Source organism: Kogia breviceps, chromosome 2 (assembly GCF_026419965.1).
Source record: "Kogia breviceps isolate mKogBre1 chromosome 2, mKogBre1 haplotype 1, whole genome shotgun sequence".
NCBI lineage: Eukaryota > Metazoa > Chordata > Mammalia > Artiodactyla > Physeteridae > Kogia > Kogia breviceps.
In genome coordinates, this window is record NC_081311.1 from 10,037,776 (window position 1) to 10,064,791 (window position 27,016).

A 27,016-nucleotide genomic window follows, 5' to 3' on the forward strand; every position below is an offset into this window, starting at 1 on the left:
AGTTATGGAGGCCTTCCTATTTTCAGTGCAAAGTACACTACTTTTTCCTTTTTATAAAATCCTAAGGCCAGTTAAACCTCCAAGGTGTTAAACTTGAGCAGCTGTTTTTGTTTTTGTTTTTGTTTGTTTGGCTTTTCTTTTTTTTTAGCAAAAGCTCTAACTTCCCCATCTGTAAAATGGCTATAATAATACCCATCTCATAGGTTGCTCTGGGAATTTAATGTGACCAGCTGCGCAGAGGCACCCGGCACACTGTCAGGGTCATAGAGGTGTTAGTCTTCCTTGCCTTAGCGACCCGTTGACCTTTGTTTATTGAAGAAATGGAATACCGAACAGCCCGAGAGCCCTGGTTATGTAAAGTGGTCAGCTCTTTGCACTGGAGAATAACTCAGATTTCTGCAGATGATGGGAATTTGGCTTGACTTTGATTATTTTCTTTTTCTTGGTATTGGTTCCAAGTCTCTTCTTGTTCAGCCCAGAGGGTGGGCTTTGGTGTTTCCTAGCACCCTGGGGTGCAGGAGGTTGGTGCTGAGTTCTGGCTCTCCTGGAGAAAATGGGGGTCGCCGTCGTAGTGACTCTGAGTTGAGCCCTTATGTGTGGTCAGAGCCCCACGCACAGGGAGTCAGATTCTTCTGACCACACAGCTTGCCAAACTCACAGAGTTGTGTCGGCAGGGAGCACGCCACTGGGAGAGTTTGGCCCAGGGCTTGGAAGTTCAATTTGAAGGGGCCTCCAAAACCAGGAACACAGCTCCCGCCCCAGCTGGATCCCTGGGCGGCTTCTGGGAGCTCTCACATTTCCTGCTTCCATTCTGGCCGGGCACAGGCGGGCCTGTGGGGCTCTCCTGCCTCCCCTTCAACGATCTTAGCCCATCCAGGGGGCCCCAGAAGCAGATTAAAAACAAGGAATAGTTGGAGGGTGGGCAGAAAAAAATTACCCCCCATTTATTCTTCAGAGAGAGTTTGGTCTGCTCCTTTTTCAGTGGGCCATGTCGTGGAGTATCAATCTACAATCAGCCCCGTTTCACCCACGCACGTCAAATCGGTTGACAGGACTCTCTGCTTCATATAATAGTTAGCCTTTGCCTAGCACCTGTGTAAAAGTGTTTATTAGGGATGTTTGTTCACTTCTTTATACCTTACCATTTCCAAAACTAGGAGGTGATGATTTGGGACCCTAATTACCATGCATCCTGGTAAAATCTTGGTGTATTAAAGTACAGCCAAAACACTTTTAACAGCTTACAAAAACATATCATTTGTAGAAAGGAAGCATAGAAGTTATAATGACTAGAGCTTTCTGAGACCAGAGAGTTAGTATCGGAACCATAAATTAGCTGCCCTGTAGCGAACATCTCAGCATCTGGCCCCCGTGGATGCGGCAGACATAGGCTGGGCCCCGTGTGGGGACCAGGTGTTGGGTGAGAACTGGCCAGAGAATATGAATAGACAGGTATTGACCTTCATATAAGCCTGGAACAGATGTGATCAGCTCCTTCAGAAACATAATTTGAGGGAAGCAGAGAAGATGCAATAGTGCTGAGTTTGAAGCACGGAGACTTGTTGGAAGGGTGGTGAGACCCTGGACTAAGGGCTTAGCAGTGGGAACGGAGCCGGGTGGACAAATTGGAGAGGCATTTGGGAGTTCACATCAAAAGAACATGGCAGGGGTGTGTAAAGAATTCTGGTGTATATATCTCAGGTGTATACGAAAAAGACCAAGAAAATAAGAATAGAGTAGAGACCTTGAATTTAAAGGTGCCAAAGGGATGTCAATGTGGAAATGCCCTATTGAAAATGAGAATCTGGATCCCAGGAGAGAGGTCAGGTTAGAGATAGGAATTTGCAGATCTTCTGTATGTATCTAAGAATGGAAGCCATGTGGATATGTGGAAATATACAAAAATAATGGGACAGGTCCTCTATTTTGAGAGAGAGAGAGAAGCTAAGTAAAGCCAAGGGATCTGAGGGGTCGGGGAGAGAGAAAGAGAGTGAGCCAAGAGAAGGGATGGGTTTAGAACTCAGCCGGGGGACGGTTTCAGAAATGAGCAAGAAAGCAACAGTGTCCGGAACTGCAGAGGGGGAATAATTGTGGCGTTAAAAGAGGTCATTTGGGTGTTCATAATACGAAGGATGCCAGTCAACTGCACATAAAAGGGCATGTGTTCTCTTACCTGCCTTTGCTCTTTGAAACAGTTGGGGCCTTGGTCTTTTATTTTAATTAGAAAAGAAATACCTATTTTTGACGTAAGATGTATTTTCTCTCTGCGTTGTAAGAAGTGCGTATGTTACCTTTTTATTCTTGTAGCATTTTGAAATGAGTTCTTTCTCGATTTCAGTGCATTCATCGAGATTTAGCTGCCAGAAATGTTTTGGTAACAGAAAACAATGTGATGAAAATCGCTGACTTTGGACTGGCCAGAGATATCAACAATATAGACTACTACAAAAAGACCACAAATGTAAGTTGTGGCAGTGATAAAGTGGGAAGGGGTGGAGAGGTGGCACGGAATGTTCCAGGTGAAAGATGTTGCTCAGAGCTAGAAGGACCAATGCCTTTTTATTCCTGTTCTTTTGCCTTCCTCTTTACAAACTTCTCAGTAAGCAGATTTAGACTACAGTTAAGATACTCTTGGTAAATGTGAACCAGTCTTACGTACAGAATAACCAGCAGCAGGAATCTTCGTAAGGCTCCTTGTCTAGAACTTTCCTAGCAAAGGTTAGATAGAGCCTGGGAGTTTCTGGGTTAATTTTCACCTAGGAGTTGGTCAGGGTGTGTCTGCCCGCTAGGGAGATAGATGGTAATGAGAATCCAAGGAAACGACATTTTATTAACGTGTCCAAATCTGCGCATCTCCCACTCTCTGTGTAGCCCCAGCTGGAGCTTATTTCTGCACTAATGACTGTCCAGCAAAAACCATTAGAGGGTCAGCTCTTAAAATAAACAGGGCACAGCCCGGTTGAACCTGCTAAAATAAATCGGTTTTAATATATACTGGTTTTTGCATTTCTTCTACACGTGCAGGGCCGACTTCCAGTCAAGTGGATGGCTCCCGAAGCCCTTTTCGATAGAGTGTACACCCATCAGAGTGATGTGTAAGTAATTCCCTTGCCTCTGCCTTTTCCCTCGGGCTGAGTTGTAAAAAGCTCGTACATTCTTTGCCTTCCTTCATTCTTTGGTCCCTGCTGCATTTCACACATGCAGAGAAGGTGCAGGAGCTGGCCTTAGAAAGGATGGATTTTATGGTAGGCTGGTAACCAATGCTCTGTTACTAATCTGCCCGGCTTCAAAGCGCACAGGAGGTGGAACCACTAAACCTGCTGCTGCCAGAGCGGAAGTTCTCCCCCTTGAACTGATTCACGGATGTGCAAGTACAAAGCTGCTGTCTAATTTGCCAAGCCGTTGGCGTGTTCTTTGCGCCCTTAAACTTTTCCTACTTGAGAGGAGTTTGTCATGTTTTCCCCGTCCTAAGTTTGTCCTCATAGGGGAAAGCTGGTTGGGACACAGTCCACTAGGATGATCTCGACAGGGCCTGCTCCCTGTTCATCCTTTGAAAAAATTCTGATCTTGTCTTAGCATCCTTGATAATGTTACAGAAATAGAGTGCAAACTATACAATATTTCTATTGTGATACACTTAAAAATATTATTAGGGCCAGGCTCCAACTGGTATTTTAGAATTCCAGCTTTGGAAATGTGGTCGAAAGATGTTACCATTGTGAGAAACTGGGTGAAAGGTACAGAGGATCGCTCTCTGTTCTATTTTTGCAAGTTCCTATGAATCTATAATTATTCCAAAATTTTAAAAATCAGTTGAGCTCCTCTTGTTTGTGTGGGTGGGAAGATTTCTGGGGCAGGCACGGATCCCATGCTGTAGCCTCTGGTCCTCTTCAGCAGTCCTAGAAGGAAAGTGTTACGATTCCCAGTTCTGCAGTGAGCACACTGCCTGGATTGTGCTGCTGTTCTGGCTCTGCACAAAACCAAAGGCAGTTTCATTTCTGGAACTCAACAGAATCAGTGAGGGTGTAGCTCCGGTGACATAGGTAAATGCAGGATTCTCGGCCTGATTAGCTCAGGAATTGTGAGTCTCTTGAACGAGGTTCCGGATCCAACTGTGGGTCTCTGCACGGTCAGGTATAAATTGTGTGCTGTGAGATGTCTTCACTGTCTGTCGTATGAAGTCCGTCTGGGGCACAGGGCTCCTCCATCCTAATCCCAGCCCGGCGCTAACTCCCTTCATGACCTTAGTCAGTAGGAAAACTTCTGTGCCCTCAGACGGTCCACTGGCCACCTCGGGCAGCTGCCACCTCTCAGAATCAGCATGCTGGCCTTATCCTGTCAACTGCTTATACTGTCGGTCACAGCCCTGGGGTCAGGCACATAGGCCGGTAGAGGAGCTGGACAGGAGCATAAAGAGCTTTGCAGTTTAGAAGTTCATGTTTATAACACTGCATGAAGACAAATAGTTTTATTTGAGAGTGATGGAAGGAGGGAAAAAAATCCCCAATCTCCACCCTCCCCTCTGCCCCCCCAAAGCGTGATGGTTTACTATCACTTGTCTGTTGATGGAAAATTCCATCGGAATAGCCTCTCGTTGTCATCTGGGGATGCTCTTTGGAGGCAGGAAGGGGCAAGTTGGATGAACTGTAGGAGGGCCCCGGTCCGTTGTCTTTGAGTGTAAGAAGTAAGTGGGCGTTTATTTTCTTAACTGGGCGTGGTTAGGTTTCTGTGATTCCGATGGATTACTAATGCCGTTTTCTCCCTTCTTTGCAGCTGGTCCTTCGGGGTGTTAATGTGGGAGATCTTCACTTTAGGGGGCTCGCCCTACCCAGGGATTCCCGTGGAGGAACTTTTTAAGCTGCTTAAGGAAGGGCACAGGATGGATAAGCCGGCAAACTGCACCAATGAACTGTAAGGGCCGTCGTCTCTCCTGATGCCCCAGGAGCCCCTGCCCGCCAGTGACGCTTCTCCTGGATAGTTTGGTTTTCTAAGGCCCCTGGTTTTTAAAACATGTCCTAAGAAGAAGAATTGCTGAAACTTTCCGGGCCCCATCCTGGAACTGAGATAGAAAGCTCCATGGACAGCCCTGACTGTCCAAAAGAAAGAACATCCTTCTGAGGTGTATGGAGCGAGCTTTAACCCACAGAGGGTGTCGGGCTGCCCAGCCGAGGGCTCCTGACTTCACACAGTGAGCCTGGTGACCTTCCTGGGCCACTGTACTGTGCCTTGCTGTTGTCAGAGTGACAGGAAGGCACATCAGGCTTCCCACGTACACGAGCTCAAAAGCCCCGGGGCTGCCCCCCTTTCCTCATGGGTTGTGCCTGGCCCCCTGCACAGCGAGTGGAGAATGGGTGCTTCTGCAGCCTCTTTGTGACCATTGAAAATTGCTATTATAGATGGACCTCAACCACATTCCTCAGTGCGAATGAACTAGCGTCTGGTTACCTATATTTCACCCATATTTTAGTGCAGAGAATTAAAAACTTGTCCAGGTGCCATCCTTAGAGTACCCGATCTGACTTTAAAACCATGAGCCGGTTTCTAGCAAAACCTACTCCGTACTTTAAGTGGAATTACACTGTGTTGGTGACATGGGTCTTGCGCAGTAAAGTCAGTGCTTTGGAAAGGAGTCTCTCCTCCCAACCCCCAGAATTGACTAAGAAGCAGGATTGTCCCAGAGACTGCACTCTCTTGGATATCGTTTCACGGGATTTTACATCAGTAATCCCATGAGTTCTTTTCGGTGTGCAGTGGACATCTGATGAATGGCCACATTTTATAGAATGTTATATAAAGGCATTTATTTATTTATTTATTTTAACACCTTTATCGGAGTATAATGGCTTTACGATGGTGTGTTAGTTTCTGCTGTATAACAAAGTGAATCAGCTATACATATCCATAACGTCCCCATATCTCTTCCCTCTTACGTTTTATTGTGTACCTTGTCATTCCTGGTGCTTTTGCTGCCTTAGAGGGTCTGTCGGGACCCATCATCAAGATCAGGCCTGGGAACCTAGGCCTATCCAAGAGTTAATCAGGAAGTGAGGGCACAGCCCAGTGACAGCAGATTGATTCATAAGACCCTTGCCTTAAAGTTGCAGTTTTCAAACTTCAGTTTTTTAAAACTGAGGAACCTTTGTTCAGAGTGGCAGGCAGATAACAGTAGGGCAGCTTTGGTCCAGGCAGGGCCGCGTGGGGAGGGAAGAGCGGGTTCCCGCCTGCTCCTCTAGGGCTCTCCCCACAGTGTCCAAAAGTGCCGTGGAGATATGATACCCTATTATAAGTCACCGCCACAGGGATACCAGAAGTCAGCCGTGAAAACACATGGAAGTGTCTTTTTTGATGACATATATACCTTTCTAAAACATTTTGGTTAACGTGATGTTTTTGTAAATCAAAGTGCCTTTCAGAGGAATCAAGCAGTGCCCCTTTTGGCAAAGTGGATCACCACCCCCTAATTTAGTTGCCAGGGAAGTTCTGATACATTTTCATACTGGAGGACATCTCTCCATATTGACCATTAAGACTGGCTTATAGCCATTCCCCCTAGTACTTAGGGAATTAATTCACCAAGGAAACCCATCTCTTCCAGGTATATGATGATGAGAGACTGTTGGCATGCGGTGCCCTCACAGAGACCCACCTTCAAGCAGTTGGTAGAAGACTTGGATCGAATTCTCACACTCACAACCAATGAGGTAAGAACCTCCTTCCAGAAGCCCAGGGTCCTTGCTTGGGAGACCAGCACAGTTTTTGAAATGTAGCCTCCCCTGTTGGACTCTGGGGTGTACTTTATCCTTGTTCCGCAGGGGTCAGGCAGAGTGAACCTATGTGTCCCTTCCAAATCCTGACTTTTCTCAGAACTACATCTTGAGAGTTCTGACTCACAAAACCAGAGACAGAGGACCCCCCACCTTAGGCTACCCCTCACTGTGGCACGTGGGTGGTGGGTCCAGGGTGCCTATATGTGGGAGGATGGGGAGAGGAAAGAAATGTCCGACTTCAGTGTTTGGGTTTGCGTGGGAAGGAGCTGGGGTTTCTGTGCTGGTTGGATTCCTTGCCCTGGTCATTAGGGTGAGGGCTGCTGGTCATTGCTGTGAGGGCTGCTGGTCATTACTGTGAGGGCTGCTGGTCATTGCTGTGAGGGCTGCTGGTCATTGCTGTGAGGGCTGCTGGTGGTCTGTTACTGATGAGCTCGATGGGATGCATTGAAGTTGTGCCATTCCAGCTTCGATATAATAACACATGACACGGCTTCTGTATAACGCATTCCAGCTTCTATATAATGACGTGACCCTGCCTGGTCACAGCATAAATGTACAGAGTTTCCTTTAATGAGTGACTTACAGGATCTTTAAGTGAAAATTCATACCTTTTGTTAAAATATTTATTTTCTAGAAAATATTTATAATCTTTATCAACAAAAGAAACCCTCTTTTATCACTCATTGTCCAAACTCGGCCATGTCAGTGGCTACTTCACCATGGTTGTGGAAAGAAAGTGGTCTGAGCAGGAAAGATGATAAACCCATCAAGGCCAGAAAAACCCCACAATAGGGAGAACTTGTTAGTGAATTAGTTAATTAATTAATGAGATATTTAATGAGGATGTAGAATAGTGTTCCTCCAAACAGCGGCGGCGGGGGGGGGGGTGGGGTGGGTAGGGGAAGGAAACCCTACAATTGTCTTAATAACAGCAAAAAAAAGGTTAAAATTGCCTAAATATTTTAGAAGGAAAAGAATACCTTTATTTTAAAATAATGCATTTAATAGTTTCAGACTGATTTTTTAAAAAAATAATCAAATGTTGTGATTTGAAGCCTTAAGCCAGCAATATTATCTGTGCGTCTGACTGTAGCTGATAAAGGGAGAGATTGCATTTAAATGAATACAGCTGACCTTCAGAAGTTGAAAGGAACAGTTCAAGGGAAAAAAAAAAAAACCCAAAACACCAACTTTCTTCTCCTGCCAAAATTGTTGTTTCTAGTATAAGTTCCTTTAACCCTAGACTTGGAATCCACTGAGAGCCCTAGTTGTTTTTTTTTTTTTTATTCCCTATCAGATCTGAACGTTTATGGCTTCAGTTAGAAACTGGGAAAGCACTAGAGTTCCATTTTTATGATCCTGTGTCCGTGCTCTATGCTGTTTATTTATATATTTACATTTAAAGTGGGCCCATTTTCACCCTGAAATTTACATCTAGCATCCTAAAATTAAAAAGCAGAATGCCATATTGTCTAACGGATATAAAAATCGAAGTTTCTTTACTTCTGAAAATCATTACCATATGCTGGAGAAAATTGGTTCCATTTAGGACAAAATTTCATTTTTATCATTGTAAGCAAAAAAGTTCTCTTTTGATGTGGTGGGCGTGTTTGTTTCTAGTTGTGCAGTTCCTGCTGATGTTGTTGGAACTGACACATCCCCCATTCTTGGATGGGGACTCTTTTTCTTGCCAAACCTGGTGATGAATTACAGGGGTGGTTTGGGCTTTGTTTTGTTTTGTTTTGTTTTTTTGTCTTTTAAAATGTATAGTCGCCAACATTCTGTGGGCTCTTTTCTGATAACACTGAGGCTGGTTGTGCTGTGGTCTGCACTTTTTGCCCCCCTTCAGCAAAACCATGTGTCATAGTGTACTCCTTGGCTTTGGGGGGTGTGAGTGGAAGCGCCCCAACATGCTAGCCCAGTTGAGGCAGCGATACCCAGAGGTTCCCCAGTTGAGAAATCTTTTCATAGTTTGCAGACCGTTTCTGTCGAGGGCCAGACAGTCAACTTGCAGCTTTATGGGCCGCTTTGTGGGTTTCTGTAGCAACAACTCAACTCTGCCACTGTAGCGGGAAAGCAGCCACGGACGATGTGTAAATGAATATGTCTGTGTTTAGATATAACTGGGTTGACCCTAAATTTTAAATGTAATGTGAATTTTGTTATTTTACATGGTTTTAATACCATGAGATGTTACTCTTCTTTTGATTTTTTTCCCAACCATTTCAAAATGTTAAAAACCGTTCTTAGCTCACGGGCCACACAAGAGCAGGCAGCGAGCTCTCAGCCTGTCTTAAGTCGGAAGCAATGTTATCTGGGGGCCATCGGGTGGGCTTTCTGACAGCAACACCGATGGATGCTTCAGGGAGCAGAAGAGCCCTTTTTGAACTTCAAACCTTCAAACCTTTAAAACGCAACCTGCATTTTCCTAAACTGTTCTTCAGCTGTCCATTGTTGGTGTAACAAACACGGGTATATATCCAAGCCTTTTTTGAACCTGTTTACATTTTCAACTCAGAGAGCTTCTGAGAGTAACGAATTGCATCTGTGAAATTACCCACTGAATGAAGACACAGTCCCCTTAGAAATTATCCTGGAAGCTACAATAGTACAATGTAACTCGTGAAATACATATTCGTGGTCTCAGCTATGGAAAGGGGTCCCGGGCATCCACAACATCTTACGTTGTTTCCATTTTGCTGGGTGCGGATTTGAACCGTGTGGTCTAACAAGCAGGTCCTTGGGTCTGTGCCCGTCGAGGTGACTGCTCAGCTGGGTGTTAACATTCCCTACTTGCCAGTAGTTCGTTTGAGATGGGCTGAGAAGAAAAGTGAAGGGCAGCCTAGAGGAGATAAAGTTGGGGTCTCAAGCTGGTCTCTGTGGAAGCCGGGGTGGGCAGGTCTCAACCTGCTGGGGGTGCCCCCATGTTGTCGCAACTCCCATATCAACGTCTCAAGAGCCTGCGTTTGAAATAAAAGTCTTCTCTTCGCTTCTTTCAGGAATACTTGGACCTCAGTCAGCCTCTCGAACCGTATTCACCTTGTTATCCTGACCCGAGATGAAATAAAACGTCTCTCTTCCCTTCTTTCAGGAATACTTGGACCTCAGTCAGCCTCTTGAACAGTATTCACCTAGTTACCCTGACACAAGGAGTTCTTGCTCTTCGGGAGATGATTCTGTTTTCTCTCCGGACCCCATGCCTTACGAACCCTGCCTTCCTCAGTATCCACATAGAAACGGCAGTGTTAAAACATGAATGGGCTTGTCCCCCGTCCGCAAACAGGGCGGCACCAGGAACCTAGCTGTACTGAGTAGGGAGGTCCTGCCTCTGGGAGCCTGTTGTCTTGGCTTGTGTGTGTGTATATGCATCAGAGGAGTAAATAATTGGAAAAGTAATCAGCACACGTGTAAAGAGTTTGTAATCTTCACCAGGAGAAGAAGAATGTTTCTGGGGCAACGGACTGCCACGGGCCATCACGTGCTGATGACCCACTGTGGGTGCTGGCTGTGGACCAGCCAGACTCAAGGCAAACATGCATTCTGCATTTCTTGTGAATTTTGTAATAAATGGAGAAAATATATGTCAGCACATACTTATAGAGCACAATTGCAGTATATAGGTGCTGGATGTATGTAAATATATTCAAATTATGTATAAATATATATTATATATTTACAAGGAATTATTTTTTGTATTGATTTTAAATGGATGTCCCAATGCACCTAGAGAATTGGTCTCTCTCCCTCTCTTTTTTTTCTTAAATAGCTATTTGCTAAATGCTGTTCTTACACAGAATTTCTTAATTTTCACCGAGCAGAGGTGGAAAAGTACTTTTGCTTTCAGGGAAAATGGTATAACATTAATTTATTAATGAATTGGTAATATACAAAACAACTGTTTATAGTTTTTTTTTTGGTTTTTTTTTGGCTTTTTTTTTGTAATTTAAGTGGCATTTCTATGCCGGCAGCACATCAGACTAGTTAACCTCTTGCTTGGACTTAACTAGTTATCAGATCCTTTGAAAAGAGAAATATTTACACACTATGACTAATTTGGGGAAATGAAGTTTTGATTTATTTGTGTTTCAGCTCTGCTGTCAGATGATTGTTCTTAAACCACCTAAATGCCCATGTTAAACAGAACTCGTTAATAAGAAGGCGTTTTGATTCGGTGCAGCTCTGTCATTGGGCCCATAAACGTTTACCTGGGCTCCCCAAGACAAATGGTACCACCGTTCTCTTAAAAAGATGCCTTAGTCCATTCCTCGAGGAGGGCCCTTCGTTGAGATGCTAGCAGAGTGTTCTGCTCTCCGGCAGCTGGCCTTCTGCCCCCGAGTTGCACGTTGATTAGATTAGCCTGTATTCTTCGGCGAATCTTCCTAATGGCTTCCAGATTCGTTGGCGACAGAGAAGCCTTCTAGAATGTTCATGTCCCATCGAAGAAAATGGAAACACCGAGTTGTTCTGCTGATAGTTTGGGGGATCCTTCCACCTTTTTAAGGGATCGCTTCCACCTAGCAGGACCTCCCCAAAAGAATCCCACGTAATGCCAACGTCGGAATACCGCCACGCTGTCCATTCTGTATGAAAGTGCTGTGTTTTGCTTTCGAAACACCTACTCACTCTGCTGTAGCCATGCAGCATGAATGGAGATGACACTGATTTTTAACGTGCTATGAAATTGGAGAAAGTATTTAATAAAGCCTGTTAATTTTTATACTGACAATAAAAATGTTTCTACAGATATTAATGTTAACAAGACAAAATAAATGTCACGCAGCTTATTTTTTTAATACTCGTGTCTTACCAAGTGGTTTCCCGTGTTCAGAGGTGCCGACTCGTGCCGTGTGGTGTGATTGTGCGGAAGGAAAGCAGAGCTGGGGAGGTCTGTTCTTTGCTACAAACGGTGACTTGTCAGAGGGGTTGTCGGGGACCAGCAGTGCCTGCAGCAGGTGGGTCCAATGGAAAATCAGAAGAGGCTGGTTCAGGTCCTGGCTCCGTGGCCCCCTGGGACCCCAGGGGAGTCCGTGTTCCTTTCCGGGCCCCAGCCGCTCCCAGAGGAGCACATGAATGGCACGGAGGGAGCTTTGTGAACGGGCAGCTGTTCTAACGATGGCAGGCGTTGAGGGGGGAGATAGTCAGAAGGTCTGGATACTGGGCACCTTGAAGTCTTTCAGGCTGCCTTCCTCATGATGTAGAATTTGCTTCAAAATCTCAAAAAGACAACTTGAACAAACTTTCAAAATAATTTTACTTATTTCCATGCCACCCAGAATCTGAAGAGGGAAAGGGCTTTTTTGGCCTCTTAACAAATGTCAATCTGTGACTCTTACGGCTTCATTATATTCGCTCCCCAGCCTCAACACCAGGAAAAGGAGACAAAAACAATCTGGCATCTGAACCTCAGCCACGCTCTCAGAACCTTCTGGGGCTGTTGGTGGTTAAAAAGTGCCGCCCTTGGCCAGAACTCAACTTTGCAGTTCAGAATAAAATAAATATTTCTCGTGGTGCGGCGGTGGGCGGGGGGGAAGAAGGTGCCATCCTTGGCATCTTTGTTCTGTTTGAGGTCATTAGTGGTAGAGTGAGGGTCTCACCAGCCAACTGAAGCGTGGCCTCAGCCCTCGTTCTGCATTTGCCAATCTCCTGCGGTATTTATTTTCAGGACAGGGTTATAATCCCACCCGAAAGAATGGGATTTAAAAAATAAGATAACACAGGAATTCCCTGGTGGTCCAGTGGTTAGGACTCAGTGCTTTCGCTGCTTTGACCCGGGTTCAATCCCTGGTCGGGGAACTAACCCACAAGCTGTGTGGCACGGCCAAGAAAAAAAAAAAAAAAAAAGATAACATCGTAAATCAAGTATACGTCAATAAAAAACCATAAAATTAAAAAGAAAAGGGAAAGCAGCCTTTAGTCACGTGTGTTCGGGAAGATTATTCTGCAGCCCCTCTGGCCATCTACACCAGTGGGCTCCCCTTGGCCAGGCTGCAGGAAGGACCCGCCGGCGCTCCACATCCATGCAAATCCGTGGTACATCTTCTATACTTTTGAGACCGAAGGAACAGGTTACAGCTTTTTACAATGTAAGCTATCATGGAAATAGACAAGGTGGATTATACTCCTAGCTGTTGGCCATTTTAGTTTTAGAAGTAGATTTGTCATCAAGGGAAGGAAGGTAATGTGGTCCGTGAGAAGGATGGGAGCTACTTCTTTTTTGATACCTACCCCAAATAAAGCGACACGGGCAAGGCTTGCTAAGAATCCTGGAGCATATGGCTTCCCCCGGCCCCGCTTAGCTCAGCCCGCCTCCCACCCCGAGACTTGAGGAAACAATGGGAATGAGTCGAAACACAGTGTGATTGCCATCGAGACATGAAGGACCGAAAGTCGCAGGCATCTTGGTGAGGAAGGAGGGGTACCTGACTCTGCTGCCTCCAGCTCGGAAGCGGGGTGACTCGAGAGGCTGCTCAAGGTGCAGCTGGTGGCGACCTTGGGCAGGATGCGGGGAGGGAGAAGCACGGCGGAGGAGTCAGGAGGCCTTCAGGGGCGTTGGGTGGGTTCCCTGAGAACCGGGTACCCTTTTCTCCTCTCAGCTTCTCCATCCCTTGTTACCTCAGGGAGCTTCCCTCCACCAGATGCTTTGGGAAGTTCCTTGATACCACGCGTAGGAAACTAAAACGTGCAATTACAGTAAACCATCTGACAGATGCGAACAGCTAGGGATTGAGGACCCAGGCCCCATTCTGGAAACAAGATGTTGGTCTGCTAGCTTGTACTGTATAATGGAGGCTCTAGGAGGGCTAGGTACAGAGACCGCTATTGCAGATCAGGAATCTGAGGGTCTGCTTGAGGTTCCTAAGGGTCACATGGCTGGGAAATGGTCTAAGTAAACAAGGCTGCAGCCTTATGCAGTCCAGGAGAAAGACAATGGATGGTGGATTGGGAGGGAACTGGACTGGTTTATTTCTTATAGCTGGGTGATGTCGGGCAAGTCATGGATTCTATCTGACCTTCATTTCCTCAGCTGTAAAACTGGTTATCACCAGTGTCACGGTCTTACCGTGAGGGCTGCCCGTAGGAGCTTAGCTCAGCTCTGGCAGATGGTACTCTCTTAATAAACAGTTTTCTCTTCCTGAGAACCTGTTTTTGTATATTTGTGATTTTTTAGTGTATATTCACAAGATGGCGCAACCATTACCACCATCCAGAACATTCTCCTCACTCCAAAAAGAAGGCCTGTCCCAGTTGGCAGTCACTCCCCACTCCCCCCGTCTGCCAGCCCTGGCAACCACCCATCTGCTATTCGCCTGTTCTAGCCATTTCACATACACGGCATCATATATGGCCTTTTGCGTCTAGCTTCTTTCACTTACCATGATGTTTTCAAGGTTCGTTCATGTCGGAGCATGTGTCAGTACCTCATTCCTTTTTTATTGCGGAATCATATTCCATTGTGTGGAAAGGTACACATTTTGCTTATCCATTCATCAGCTGATGGATATTTGGGTTGTTTCCACTTTTTGGCTATTAGGAACAGTGCTGCTATTAACATTTGTGTGCAAGTTTTGTGTAGTCGTATGTTTTAATTTTTCTTGGTTGTACACCTAGCAGTGGAATTGCTGGGTCATGTGCTCACTCTGTGTTTAACCTTTGAGGAACTGCCAGACTGTTTTCCAAAATGGTTGTGCTATTTCGCATTCCCGTTAGTGTATGCGAGTTCCATTTTCTCTATATTCTTGCCAATACTTGTTACTGTTCATACTTTTTATTATAGCTATCCTGGTGGGTGTAAAAGGTCTTCCTAAGATTTCATTAGCTGAAGAAATAAGACTTAGATCATGGATCAAGATACATAATAGCTACTGGGTTTTCTAAAACAAGATACTTCAGTGAATTGGCTGGCTTTTGCACCTGTAATACTGGCCAAGATAGCTAAGAGGCCTCAGTGGCGCTTCACGAAGTGGAGGGCCTGAGAAATTGATCAATTCCGTGTCTTTCCTCTTGACTAGAAAGGAAGGAAGCACTAACTCGTGAGGCAGAGGGACAGAGATTCTTTCTGGCTGGACTCCTTGAGTGCCTCTCTGCCCCATGTCCCCAGTTTTATAGCAAATAAAGTCTAGTGAGCTTGAGCAATCCCCTGGGACCGATTAATGCACTATTACTTATGCATGCACACCGGAGTCGTCCTTATCCAGCCTGCATTTTGATGTTATTTATTTTTTGATGTTTTTGAAGATGAAAGCGAAGTTTATCTTCTCTCACATTTCATTCCTTGGAAGCCTTGAAATGACTTGGCTGGGCAAGGACTACAGAAGCCTTCCACGTCTTAAGTGACATTCTGGAATGGGGCCCCTCTGTGTCCTCTTTTCCTCAGGGTTTCCGGGGGTTTGGATGAAGCTGCCAAGCACTGTTCCAATGCCGGCCACTGAAGCAGCCACACCAACTGTGGCAGCCCCAGCACCAGTAAACGCGGCTGCTGTGTCAATGTCCCAGGGGCTTCAGAATTGCCTCCGAGGCCTGTCTCAGAGGTCACATGAGGTGCTACGGAAGACAGTGGATATGAGGACAGTCAGTGCCAATCATCTGGAAACTCCAGCAGCCCTTGCCATCCTCCCAGGACCTTTGAAATAAAAGGCAGTGGATTTCTTTCATTTGCAAAGTTGAATTCTAAGGTATGTAGTTCAGTGACGGAATTAGGCTTAAAATACATTTGCAGGTAAGTATTCCAGCTCTCTTCCTGTGACTCAGAACACTGCCTTCTGTTGGGTTGTGTGTTTTTGAGCCTCTTTTTCCCTCTAATTCTTTAGTTGACGGCACTTAACTGAATCTTGCCTGCATCGCTTACAAGTCAAAACCCTCAGCATAATGTACTTGGAAAGGGACAGATTTATAGATTTATAAATTAAGAATAAAGGAGGAAATGTTTTCTTGGTTTGTAAATGGCGTGACAAATGATCCCTTTCTCAAGTGAGCGTTGAATTCAATGAGATTTTACTAAACACAGTGCCTGCTACATAGCACTCAAATATTAGCCGCTGTTTTATTTATCTATCGATCAAGCAATCTAGATGTAGACAGACATAGATGTAGAGACAGATATAAAGAAAAATATATGTACATGTATGTGTTCATAATTGTCATTTTTACCAAAGAAACTTATTCATGAAATTGCTAGTTAATTGTGAATTTCATTAGGACCATGTCTCCCCCACTTTTGTAAACAAGCAAACAACCAAAAAAATAAGTTTTAAGTCAATGAAAATAATGATCAAATTTTTTTTTAAATCATGAAATTATGTTTACAACAATGAACCTGTTATGTTCCCCTTTTATTTTTTTTAATTGAAGTATAGTTGATTTACAATGTTAATTATATTCCCCTTTTAAAACAAGCATTTGCTCATAAATACTGCCAGGCAATGCCCTGGATGAGCTTTAAGGGACGATTCAATGCTTTCAGAACTGTACCAGCCAAGCTGGTGAAGGGTTTAAGTACCACAGTTTAAAAAAGAAGAAGAAAAAAAAAGGGGCTTCCCCGGTGGCGCAGGGGTTGAGAGTCCGTCTGCCGATGCAGGGGACGCGGGTTCGTGCCCCGGTCCGGGAAGATCCCGCGTGCCGCGGAGCGGCTGGGCCCGTGAGCCATGGCCGCTGAGCCTGTGCGTCTGGAGCCTGTGCTCCACAACGGGAGAGGCCACAACGGTGAGAGGCCCTGCGAACCAAAAAAAAAAAAAAAAAAAAAAAAAAGCAGACCAGACCAAAAATGTAAAAGTTTGGAAGGGTTTTTGCAAGGGAAGCTCCTCTCTGGCTCTGCATGTGATGTCATTATAAGCAAATCAAAACTGGTACCGTGACAAATGGAAATATCACATGGAAAAAATAGAGGAGGCTTGAAGCAGTGCTGTCCAAGGATTATGAGTGTAAGTTGTCCAGGGGCGGTCCCAGTGAATCTTCGGCAGTTGTGAAGTGAGCGTAAGTTCCCACACAAGGTTGGAAATATTGAAATAAGCTCTCTCCGTTCTGTGGGGAAGTTCATCAGGGGTTCTGGCTGACCACAGGCATCTCTCATTGCTGCTAATCCTACTGCAGAAGTTTAAATGGGAGAAGATGGCCAGAGCCTTTACTCAGAATAGCCTTTACTCAGCTGCCTTTTTACATTGTTTTGTGACTTGACTTGCTGCCTCTTCTGGAAAAAGGCTAACTGTATCTGTGCATATACTAACACAGCAGGAGAGGAAATCAGAAACCTAGACTCCTTTCTGGCCAGGTCTTTATTCCGCAGGAGACTAGCCCTTTGGTTGCTTCCAAGTGGATTTAGATTTAACCGAAATACAAAAGTTCCTGGTTCATTTTGGCCATCACCCCGTAGTAGCCAGAGCCGGGAATGAAAAAGGCAAAGCCAAAACGTTAAACCAGAAACTGGCAGTGAAATTACTGGGGCTAGGGGTGTGGCTAGGGGGGGAGCTTGTCTCGCTCTTGTGCAGAACAGGGGTGGACAAACTATGGCCCACAGGCCAAATCTGGCAGCCCACCTGCTATTTTGTACTGCTTGCGAGCTAAGCATTTTTAAATGGTTGAAAGAAAATAGTAAAGATGTATCTTGTGACGTGTGAAAATTACATAACCCTCAAATTTCAGTGCCTATAAATAAAGTTTTATTGGCACACAGCCATGCTTATTCATTTATCTATTGTATATGGCCACTTCAGTGCATATCATATCGGAGAGTTGAGTAGTTTCGACAGAGACCAAATGGCCCACAAGTAAGAATATTTACTATCTGTTACCCTTTACAAAAAAGTTGGCGGACCCCTGGCTTAGATGATGGTGTACCGGGTGGACGCCAGGCCCATTCAAGTGGCTTGTGCTCAAGGATAGTAGCAAATAACAAGGTTCTGAAACTGGGGGATGCTTTCAGGATCAGGGTCCCCTTGAAAGGCCTGGGCGGGTGGGGATGAAAGTCATGAAAAATACCCTTTGGCCAAGCGGGATGTTTTGAGATCCTTTGGAGACGGTTAGCAGCCAGTGTGATGTGTCGAGGCAAGGCTTCCTGGCGCCGTTTCTCCCCTGGAGCGCCGTGTACCAGCATGCCCGGTACTCTTCCAAACCAGGTTGCCACAGAGAGCCCCACACCAAAGCCTAAATAAACAACGTGGTTCTTGCAGAAGCGGGGAAGGAGAGAGGTTGACATTCGGATTTGAATGATGCTTGTTTGGCAGGAAGTAAATCTGATCTCTCCCAGCGAAAGAGCACCTTCGGACCGTCACACTCTGTAGTCCTCTGCAGGACTGGAACACTGTGGTCAGGAGGCAGGGCGGCCCTCTTTACAGTCTTGTTGGCTGCACCTTATTTCCCATCACTCCGGTGTTCTCGCGTGCGTTAAGATTTTCACGGATGAGATGGTAGGCACGCATTCTGGTCCAGACTTCTCCCGGAACACGGAGGCCATCAGAGGACACATCATGTTGCTGCTGCCTGAGTTCACCTGGACCCATCACTGAGCGTGACTTCTGTTTGCTTCCCTAAAGCTGGAGTTCAAGTTATCTCGAAAGGTCAGATTGCTGAAGGCTTGAAATGACAGAGCCCCTTATCCCATAAATCAACAAGCAACTCTCCCACGTACACAGACCCAGAAAAAAAAAAAAAAAAAAGCAAACCTACATATGCAATAAATGTATACAGATAATGGAGACCGGTAATAAAAATGCTTAGATCTGGTTTCAGCTTTTTCCTTGTCTTCTAAATGAGGTTTAAAGCAAATCAAGCACTAAGCCCTTATTTTTCTGACCTGAAAGCAGGTGAGTTTAGTCAAGTGCAGGAGATGTGACATGAAGCGGACCCCTGGGAAAGGAAGCCGGGGTGTGTGTAGCTGCTCTGGGGAAGCTGAGCCTTTGGCATCTCCCCAGGGTGAAAGCCTAGACCGGGGCGGGTGCGAGGGAGAAGGCGAGGATGTAAGTGGTATCCCCTGCAAGGTACACATTGTTGGCCTGACCTGATTTACATGGCACCTGTAGCCCCAAAGAGAACCTGAGAAGGGGCCCCTGGGCAGAGGCCGGGCAGGGATTTGTGGTTGCCTGTGTGTGTGCACACGCACCATTGTAGATGAGGTTTTCAGAGCTTTTCAGAAAAATAAAAGTATTCCAAATTCCTCTGGTCGCCCCACGACATAGGGCCTCCTGGTTACTTAAGATCTCATGGGACCCAAAGCACACCTTAGGAGAGTTCAGATCAGTTCCACATCTGCAGAGGAGCACACTGGCTATTAAGAAGGAAAGAGGTGGGAGGGCATAGGTGGTTCCAGAATTTTTTCACAGAATTGGTGGAGGGTCTGAAATTGGTGCGGAAGGTGGTTTGAGGATTTAGGGAGTGGCTCTGGAGCTGCTTTTGCATTGCAAGCATTCTGCTTTTATGTAAATCAAATGGTTCAGTTGTTGATGTTGCTGCATTTCAGGGCTTGGAGATTGGACAGGGGGCGTTGAAACGTCCCTAACCCCCCTCCCCGCCACTGCCCCCCTCTTCTGAGAGGTCTAATTAGCCTGAACAGTTTCATTTCTCAGGCCTTCTCCCCGGAAGTCCCCCAGACCAAGTTTCTCACCACTCCTGACCACCCCTGCTCCCCAACCCTCGCAGGCAGCGAGGAACACGGAGCATCCTTTCTTGCCCCTTAAGAAGTCGTGCGTGACTCCGGCTGGTGCGGGGCCCTACGCCACGTGATCAACGCGGGGCAGTGTCTGTCCTGCACAGCTGAAACGCTATCAGAGTTTGTACAAAGGGAGGCTCCAGTGGAGTGTTTTACTCAGCTCCCATGAGGCAGAACCAAGGGGTCACGGTGCCTTCTGGAAATTTGTGGCCGCACCCTGTTTCCAGAGGAGGAAAGGCTATTTGGGTAGAGTTGACATTGGGTGAGGAGAAAGGGGGATGATACCTGCGGAGACGGCCCTTTAATACGGTCCCAAAGGACGTTTGTGCAGTTGCTTTGTCAGGGGACAACTTCTGAGACGATGTAGAGGTTCATTCCAGCACTCTCCACCAAGCCAGCCAGTCACGAACTATGTGCTGTGGGCCCAGCGCTGCACCAGGGATGGAGGGTGTATTAGCCATTATTCATTGTTGAATAGTCCTACAGTTCCCTCTTGCTGCTGTAAGAAATTACCACAAACTTGGTGGCTTAACACAAGCAGAATTTATTCTGCCACCATTCTAGACCCAGATCAAGATATCAACAGGGCTGTGCTCCCTCTAAAGGCTCCAGGGGAGAATCTGCCTTTGCTTCCTGTAGCTTCTGGTAGCTCCAGGCATGCCTTGGCTTGTGGCTGCATCAATGCCATCTCTGCCTTTGTCTTCACACGGCTTCTCCTCTTCTCCTTATGATCTCTCCTCCTTTGTGCATCTCAGATAAGGACACTTGTCACTGGATCTAGGGGACCACCTTCATGATCCAGGTTGATCACATCTTGAAAGTCTTAATTTAATGATATCTGCAAAGACCTTGTTTCCCCAAAAGTTCGTATTCACGGGTTCCAGGTTAGTTAGGTTATGGACATATTTGGGAGTTGGGGGGGGGGTGTCACTATTCAACCGGTTACAGAGGAGGAGGGTGGGATATTTGAGACTTGGTGGCCTCTCAAATAATTTTACAATCAGGTTGGTGGATCTGGAGGCTCCCATTTTATCCAGGGCCTTCTGGTGTCCTGACTGGACAGAGCAGTAAGCCCGTTCCCTGCCTGACCCTGGCGAGAAGGGGGACTCAGCGGGGGTGGGTCTTCCTAGCATCTCCTTTCGTGTTTGCACCGCTCTCCCGAGACAGGTGCAGGGAGTTGAGGCAGTGTTGTCACAGTTCCACAGCTGCCACGTGGGAGACTGGGATCCGAACCCGAGCTGGCCTGTTTCTAGATTTGGGAGACTTTCCTCAATACGCATACTTCCGGCAACTGCCCAGCAGTTAGTCCCAAAGCTTTGGGCGAGGTGGTGATCCATACTTGACCTTCTTGGAGGATAGAACAGGCTGAGGAGGAAGGCACATGACCCAGGTTCAGAGGAAGCCTTGAGGGTCATTCTCTGGTGGACAAAGGGATCAACAGTGAGAACATCTGTCCGTGTGAAGGGGAGTTTTTAAGGAAAAAATGGTTACCTGGGCTGACTGGGGTAGATCTCAGCACAGGCCTCTGTGGAATAGGCCTCCTGGAGATGGAAGAGATTCGGGTCCGGGGGAGGGTATCAGCCATGGGAACTGAGGGGTGAGGGTGGCGTGATGCACCCTGGGTGGTGGCTGGCCACAGCCAGGTTGCTCTCTCTCCCTCTTCTTTGAGTTTGTGCTCGTCTTCGTCTGCTTGGGCAGCCATAAAAAATACCACAGACTGAGGGGCTTAAACAACAGACGTTCACTTCTCACAGCTCTGGAGGCTTGAAGTCCAGGACACGGTTTCAGGCAATTTGGTTTCGGGAAGAGCTTTCTCCTTGGCTTGCAGATGGCCACTTTCCCTCCGTGTCCTTACAGAGCCCCTCCTCAATGCCTGTGGGGACAGAGACAGGACAGGGAGGGTGGACTCTCCTCCTCTTGGTTTAAGGCCACCAATCCTATTGGATTAGGGCCTCACCCTATGACATCACTCATCTTTAATTACATCCCTGAAGGCCCTATCTCCACATGCGGCCACATGAGTGAACAAAGGCTTCCACGTGAGTTGGGGAGGGACACAATTCAGTCCATAGCTGTCCTTTTCCCTCTCTTCCTTCTCTCCTTTTCTTCCTGGTCTCATGTCCAGCCCTCAGACCTTGCCCCCCAGGGATACAGGCTGGGTTTCTCCACAGACCTCAGCGAGGGGCTGTAGACACGACACCTCTCTCTCCAAGCCAGTGGGGTAGCTCCTGAGTAGCCATGGGCTTCAAAGCCAGGGCTGGCATCTCCTGCCCGCCCTCACTGGATGGACCCCAGGGAGCCCTCTCGGCCTTCACGTGGGGGTGAGAGGGGAGCAGGGTGAGGCAGGCCGCCCAGCCCAGTGGAGTTCAGGAGTTGGGCTTGAGACCCAGTTCAGCCCTCCCCAGCCAGATGGCCCTGGGCAAGCCACTCAGTCCTTTGAGCCTCACGTTTCTCATCTGTAATGTAGGGGCGGTTATCATCGCGGGCCCCGCCCCCCCCAACACAGCTGTTGCAAGTAACTTTGGGAAAAGCCCTGGAAAGAGGCACAACAGAAACAGCTCTAAAGAGTAACTGTGAGCGGGATTGTAAATAGAAAACCTTAAGGTCTCTGTCACGAAGAAGACACCTCTGCCCAGACCCCCGGGTTCACAGGGGAGCTTCGGGCGTGAGCTAATGAGTCTTGGGTCCCGTGGGGGGTGACCCTCTGCTGCGGACAAGACGGAGTGGATTCTCTGGTTCTCTCTGGCTGCTCGAGGCACGTGGTTCCAGAGGAGGAGAGACCCAGTTCTCCCAGGGCACAGGGGAACGTCATTTCTCTGGAGAAAAAGGCACACTTGCCACGTCTCCTCTGATGTCAGGACGGCCCCGCAGTCCTGGCCCCTGCGCTTGTCAGATAAACACAGTCAATATCCTGTCCTTTTCCACATCCGGGGTTCTGAAAGAAAATACCATCAAAGAGAAAGGAGAAAAAGCGATTTTCTTTCCAGGTAACGAACCTGTGTGTTTTGTTTTGTTTTGTTTTTGTTTTTGTTTAAACTGAGTTATCTAGAAGGAGGGTGGGCTACTCGGTTGATCTTTCAAAACAACAGGAATGTGGTCCCAGATGGAGGTGTTAAGTCGGACCTAACGCAGAGCTACCCACGGCTGTCTCCACGTGGCCAGGAAAGTTGTAGGAGGGGAGGAGTGTGCAAAGATGCTGAAAATGGCCCATTTTTAATTGAGACACTCTCTCTTCTTACAGTATTTGGGATTTTATTGCCTAGAAATGGGTGGGCCAGCCTTTCCCGATAGAGACCACCCTCAGTTTACTGTGACCTTCTCTTGGCCTTCTCCTTGCTGTGTGGCCTTGGGTAAGATGATGAACACTTCTGAGCCTCCATTGCCTCATCTTCAAAATGCAGACAAAGAAATGGACAAGGGTAGCCACCTTCCAGGCTTATTGTGAGGCTGAGGTGTGGTGAGGTTGCCTGGAGTGTCAATGCCTCAGCAAATCCCTGTGGAGCACACAGGGGTGGGAAAACAGGTCACCATATCACAGGAGCCTCACTGAGACTTCAGTTTATCAGCTCTTTTCCCTTCTGGAGGTTAGGGAGATTCCTCATGAGAAGTCACCTGAAAACCAAGAGGGGAGTACAGAGGGCTGCACCCACCTGAATTCCTGAACCATTAACTCAGGGTCACCTCTGATTCCCAGAAAACACCTCTAACGCATTGAATGGTTTCCATCAGCTGAGGGCATAGCGTCCCAGGCTGTAGGTGGCCAAGTGCTTGGAATTCACCTCATCCTAGCCCCTCCTTTCACAGGCCCGGAGAAGGGGGAGGTGGCAGCCGCCCAGCGACATACCGAGGAGTTAGCCAAAGAGCTGGGACAGGAACCCAAGTCTCCCGGCTTCTAGTATCAAGATAGTGCCTAACAAACGAGTCCTCTCTTTTCTTTCCTTCTCTTGACATGTTGAAATTCTGCCTCGATCCTGATTAGCACGGGAGAGAAGAGGTCTCACACGGTGCCAGCAAGCTGGGCTGCGTTTGGCCTATGGTTGTGTTTCAGTTTTTTTGGACTTGGTTCTCAGTGTTAAAATTCAGAAGATTTCACATAAACATGCATCTCTCAAGCTCCTCCTGGAAATTCAGATGTTGGTGACACTGGCGTCACATGGCTACAGTGGCCAGAGCAGATTAGCATTTGTCCCCCCTCATGACCAGGCACGTGAGCTCCACCTGTCAGCCCCTACCTGGCCAGCCTCACTTCTCGATGCCCCTGCCTGGGCTCGGTGGGCCTGAGCCTGTGGCACCCGAGTAGAACTTGCTTACCTAGGAAGGGTCTGTCTTCCCAGCCCAGCAGGCAGCGCTTCTGAACCACAGGTGGTTCCTGTTTTTCTGCCACTTTGTTCTCTCAACCAGTTAACCTGGCTTCAGGTAAAAGAGAAAGCAATAAGGCATCCCATTCCATAAGTGAAGTTCTTTTCCTAACGTCCCATTTGAAAACTGTGAACTTTCCAGAAGAAACTCTTGTTTTCTTCCCACGTTGACCTAGTTGCAAAGGAAAAATCTCATTTTCTTAAAGAGCTGCAATCTTGCTGGTGTGGTGTGTGGACAGGCCGGTCAGCCTTTCCATTAGGAACACTTTTCTGGGCTTTAAAAACCCAGCAATAAAGATGTGTTTTGGACCGAAATTGGTCCTCCCCCAGTGGAAACTGGGAATCTTTATTTCAAGGACTCTTTCAAAACATCTTTCACTCCTGACGTGCGTGTGTGGTTTGCGGCATCCTCGACCACGTTTGCGGTTTGGGATTTTGCTGCATGACATTTTTCCAACATTTAATTTTAAAGCCATCATCGTCTCTATTTATTTCCATGGTTAAAATTGGTTTTTTCTTTTTCGATTGGGAGAGGATTGCATGAAAGCGGACTTTGTCCATCATTCCCAGTTGGGGCAGACACAGACATGGGGCCTTGGTAGAGTCCCTAGCGTGGATGTCTCTTAAGTGTGTTAATTTATATCACCTGACAAGAGTCCGTGGACGTGATTCAATTACGAGTTAAGAGGAGGTTGCCGGGCTTCCCTGGTGGCGCAGTGGTTGAGAATCCGCCTGCCGATGTAGGGGATGCAGGTTCGTGCCCCGGTCCGGGAAGATCCCACACGCGGCGGAGCGGCTGGGCCCGTGAGCCATGGCTGCCGAGCCTGTGCGTCCAGAGCCTGTGCCCCGCAACGGGAGAGGCCGCAACAGTGAGAGGCCCGCGTACCACAAAAAAAAAAAAAAAAAAAAAAGAGGAGGTTGCCTTCCCAGCACTGCTTTGCTTGTTATGCTTGTTTTGATCCTTGCCTGCCCTTTGCAGGTATTTTTGATGATCTTGTTGGCTTGAATGATCAGGAGATAGAGTTCCAGGCTTGAGATGATTGTTCTGGGGGGAAATTTTGAACATCGACTTTGTATCACTTAGTCATTTCTATTTTTCAGGAATTACCTGACACGTGAAGTATGAAGAGGTGGCCTACAGAAGATGGCCCAGTGCGTGTCCATTTGCTCCGTTCGTGCCAAGCTACTCAAGTCTGCTCTTCTTCCTCCCTCCCTTACTCGGTCAGGAGGTTCATCAGCCGTCCCAAACCGGAGACTCTGGACGTGGCCTTGACTCCTCCCTCTTGCCCTCTCCCAGGTCCAGTAGTCACCACTTCCTGTCCGTTGTCCTGTCCTGGCTCTGTCCCTCTCCCTCCCGTCTCCATAACCACGGCCTTTGCTCCGTCCTCCCATCTCTTTGCCTCCGGACTAGCCCGGCCGTCTCCGTCTCTCCCTGGCCAGGCCACCCTCCGCCCCGCTACCAGTTTTAGTCCCCCAAATGTCACGTCTCATCCCATTCCATTCTCTTGCTTAAAAACACTTGTGTTGGCCCCTGCTGTCTCAGGATAAAATGCAAACTCGGCAGCATGACGTACTAACCAACTTTCCAGGCTTGTCACGCGCCACTCTCCGCCGAGGGACCTCATGTTCCCGTCACTCTGAACCCATCATTCCATAGACAGCCGACCTCTCCACCCATCAACGTTCTGTCCTCTATCTCTAGAACGGCTTTCCCCAGATGCCTTTCTTTTGCAAACTCTTTCAAGGCCCAGGTCAAACATCACAGCCCTCGGAAGTCTTTCTTGGTCTCTTGCACGTGGAGTTAGAATTTTATTCAAAGCTCAGCAATAGTGTTTGTCATCGTGTCCTGTGGTTTCTCTTTCTTTGGGTCTTATCTTCCCCTAGACTATGAATGTGTTGAAGATATTATTCCGGATTTTTATGGATCTCTGAATTTCTGTCCCCGAATCCCGTAGGAGGCGTGTCTTCAATGCCAGGTGAATTGAACAATCGTAGCTAATGTTGATAATGTGCTTGGCATGTGTGCCAGGGACCATTTCGAGCACTTTGTACATTTTAACTGTCAAAACCACCTTCGAGGTATAAGCGCTGTTAGAATTCCATTTGCTGAGGAGAAGACTGGGGCGTGGAGAGGTTATATGAGTTACCCAAGGTCACACAGCCTGGGTTGCATTCAGCCTGCCTGAGCACAGAGCCTGTCCGCTGGCTGAATCCTGACTTTATTCTGTTTTCCAGTAAATGAGTCCCAAGTCAAGTGCCCTGATCAACCTCTGGATAGAGTTAAGGTAAAGATCATAGGAGGGGCTCAAACCCAGGATCCATTTCCGGTGCTAAGATTTTCGTCTCAGACTGGAGACCCAAAGCTCCATCTCTATGCTCTTTACTTCCTCAGCTACTAGACACCGGTGAGCCACGGGAGGCTTGGGTAGGAAGGCTGATAAATGGCTGGCTCACTTTGGGGAACAAATCATCTAAAACCTGAAATCCTGATCTGAACAGATACCTCCTAGGGAACATCAGACCTCAGGGACAGAGGCAGAGACACACTGGCCTCTTCATTATCATCTTCATCATCACCCTCGTCCTTTGGGAGTGTCTCTGAGGTCAGCAAACAGACACTGTGCAAGTCTGCAAGCCCAAGTGTGATTGAGAGGTTTCTGTATGTTTGTCCAGGACACGGGTTTATACACGAGTGACCCAGCGTGACTCCTGCGTGTGGCTGAAGTTTCCCCGGGGGACACCTGTCAGGAGAGCCAAGGTAAGTACCTGCCTCCTGGAAGGATGTGGATGGGTTCGTCTGTCTGGGATGTTTAGATACAGTCTTCCCTGGAGGTGGGGACCTGAACTAGGACTCCTCCCAGATCTAGTCCACTTTGGAGGCTGGTGGGCTGGAAAGAACAGAGGCTGAGGAGTGCACCTCACTGGGATTCCAGTGTCACCTCTGACACCAAGGGAGGTGTTTGCTGCTTGTCTCTCCGGCATTATTCCTTCTTTTGACCCTTCCCAATTACCGGCAATCTCTGTTTTGCTGATCTGAGTGGTCTGGGGGAAAGGATTCACCTGCCGGCTCCAGGGATGGAGCCGTGAGAAGGCCAGGACGATCTGCACATTCAGGAGTGGACAGGAGACCACAGCCAGTCCAATCAGAGGACCTTTGCCGGGAATCCAGGGCAAGGGGACTTTGTTTTTCCCCTGAATATGCCTGAGCAATTCTGTAATCCTGGGGGCTTGTTAGAAATGCAAATTCTTAGGTC

General features: G+C 47.4%; 1 protein-coding gene across 13 annotated transcripts in view; it reads left to right on the top strand.

Moving 5' to 3' along the window:
* FGFR2 (fibroblast growth factor receptor 2) overlaps positions 1-27,016 on the top strand; it is a 127,720-nt gene that overhangs the window by 100,121 nt on the left and 583 nt on the right. For 9 of the 13 annotated variants that reach the window (XM_067024510.1, XM_067024509.1, XM_059053000.2 and 6 more), the window contains 5 exons: positions 2,339-2,461; positions 3,025-3,095; positions 4,774-4,911; positions 6,596-6,701; positions 9,859-11,537. In XM_067024510.1, the coding sequence (XP_066880611.1) occupies positions 2,339-2,461; positions 3,025-3,095; positions 4,774-4,911; positions 6,596-6,701; positions 9,859-10,023 (603 nt within the window). In that variant the 3' untranslated portion in view covers positions 10,024-11,537. Of the gene's footprint in view, positions 1-2,338; positions 2,462-3,024; positions 3,096-4,773; positions 4,912-6,595; positions 6,702-9,766; positions 11,538-24,863; positions 25,739-25,997; positions 26,521-27,016 lie in introns of those variants that run through there. The other 4 variants (XM_067024513.1, XM_067024519.1, XR_010838801.1 and 1 more) reach the window with 3 other exon arrangements.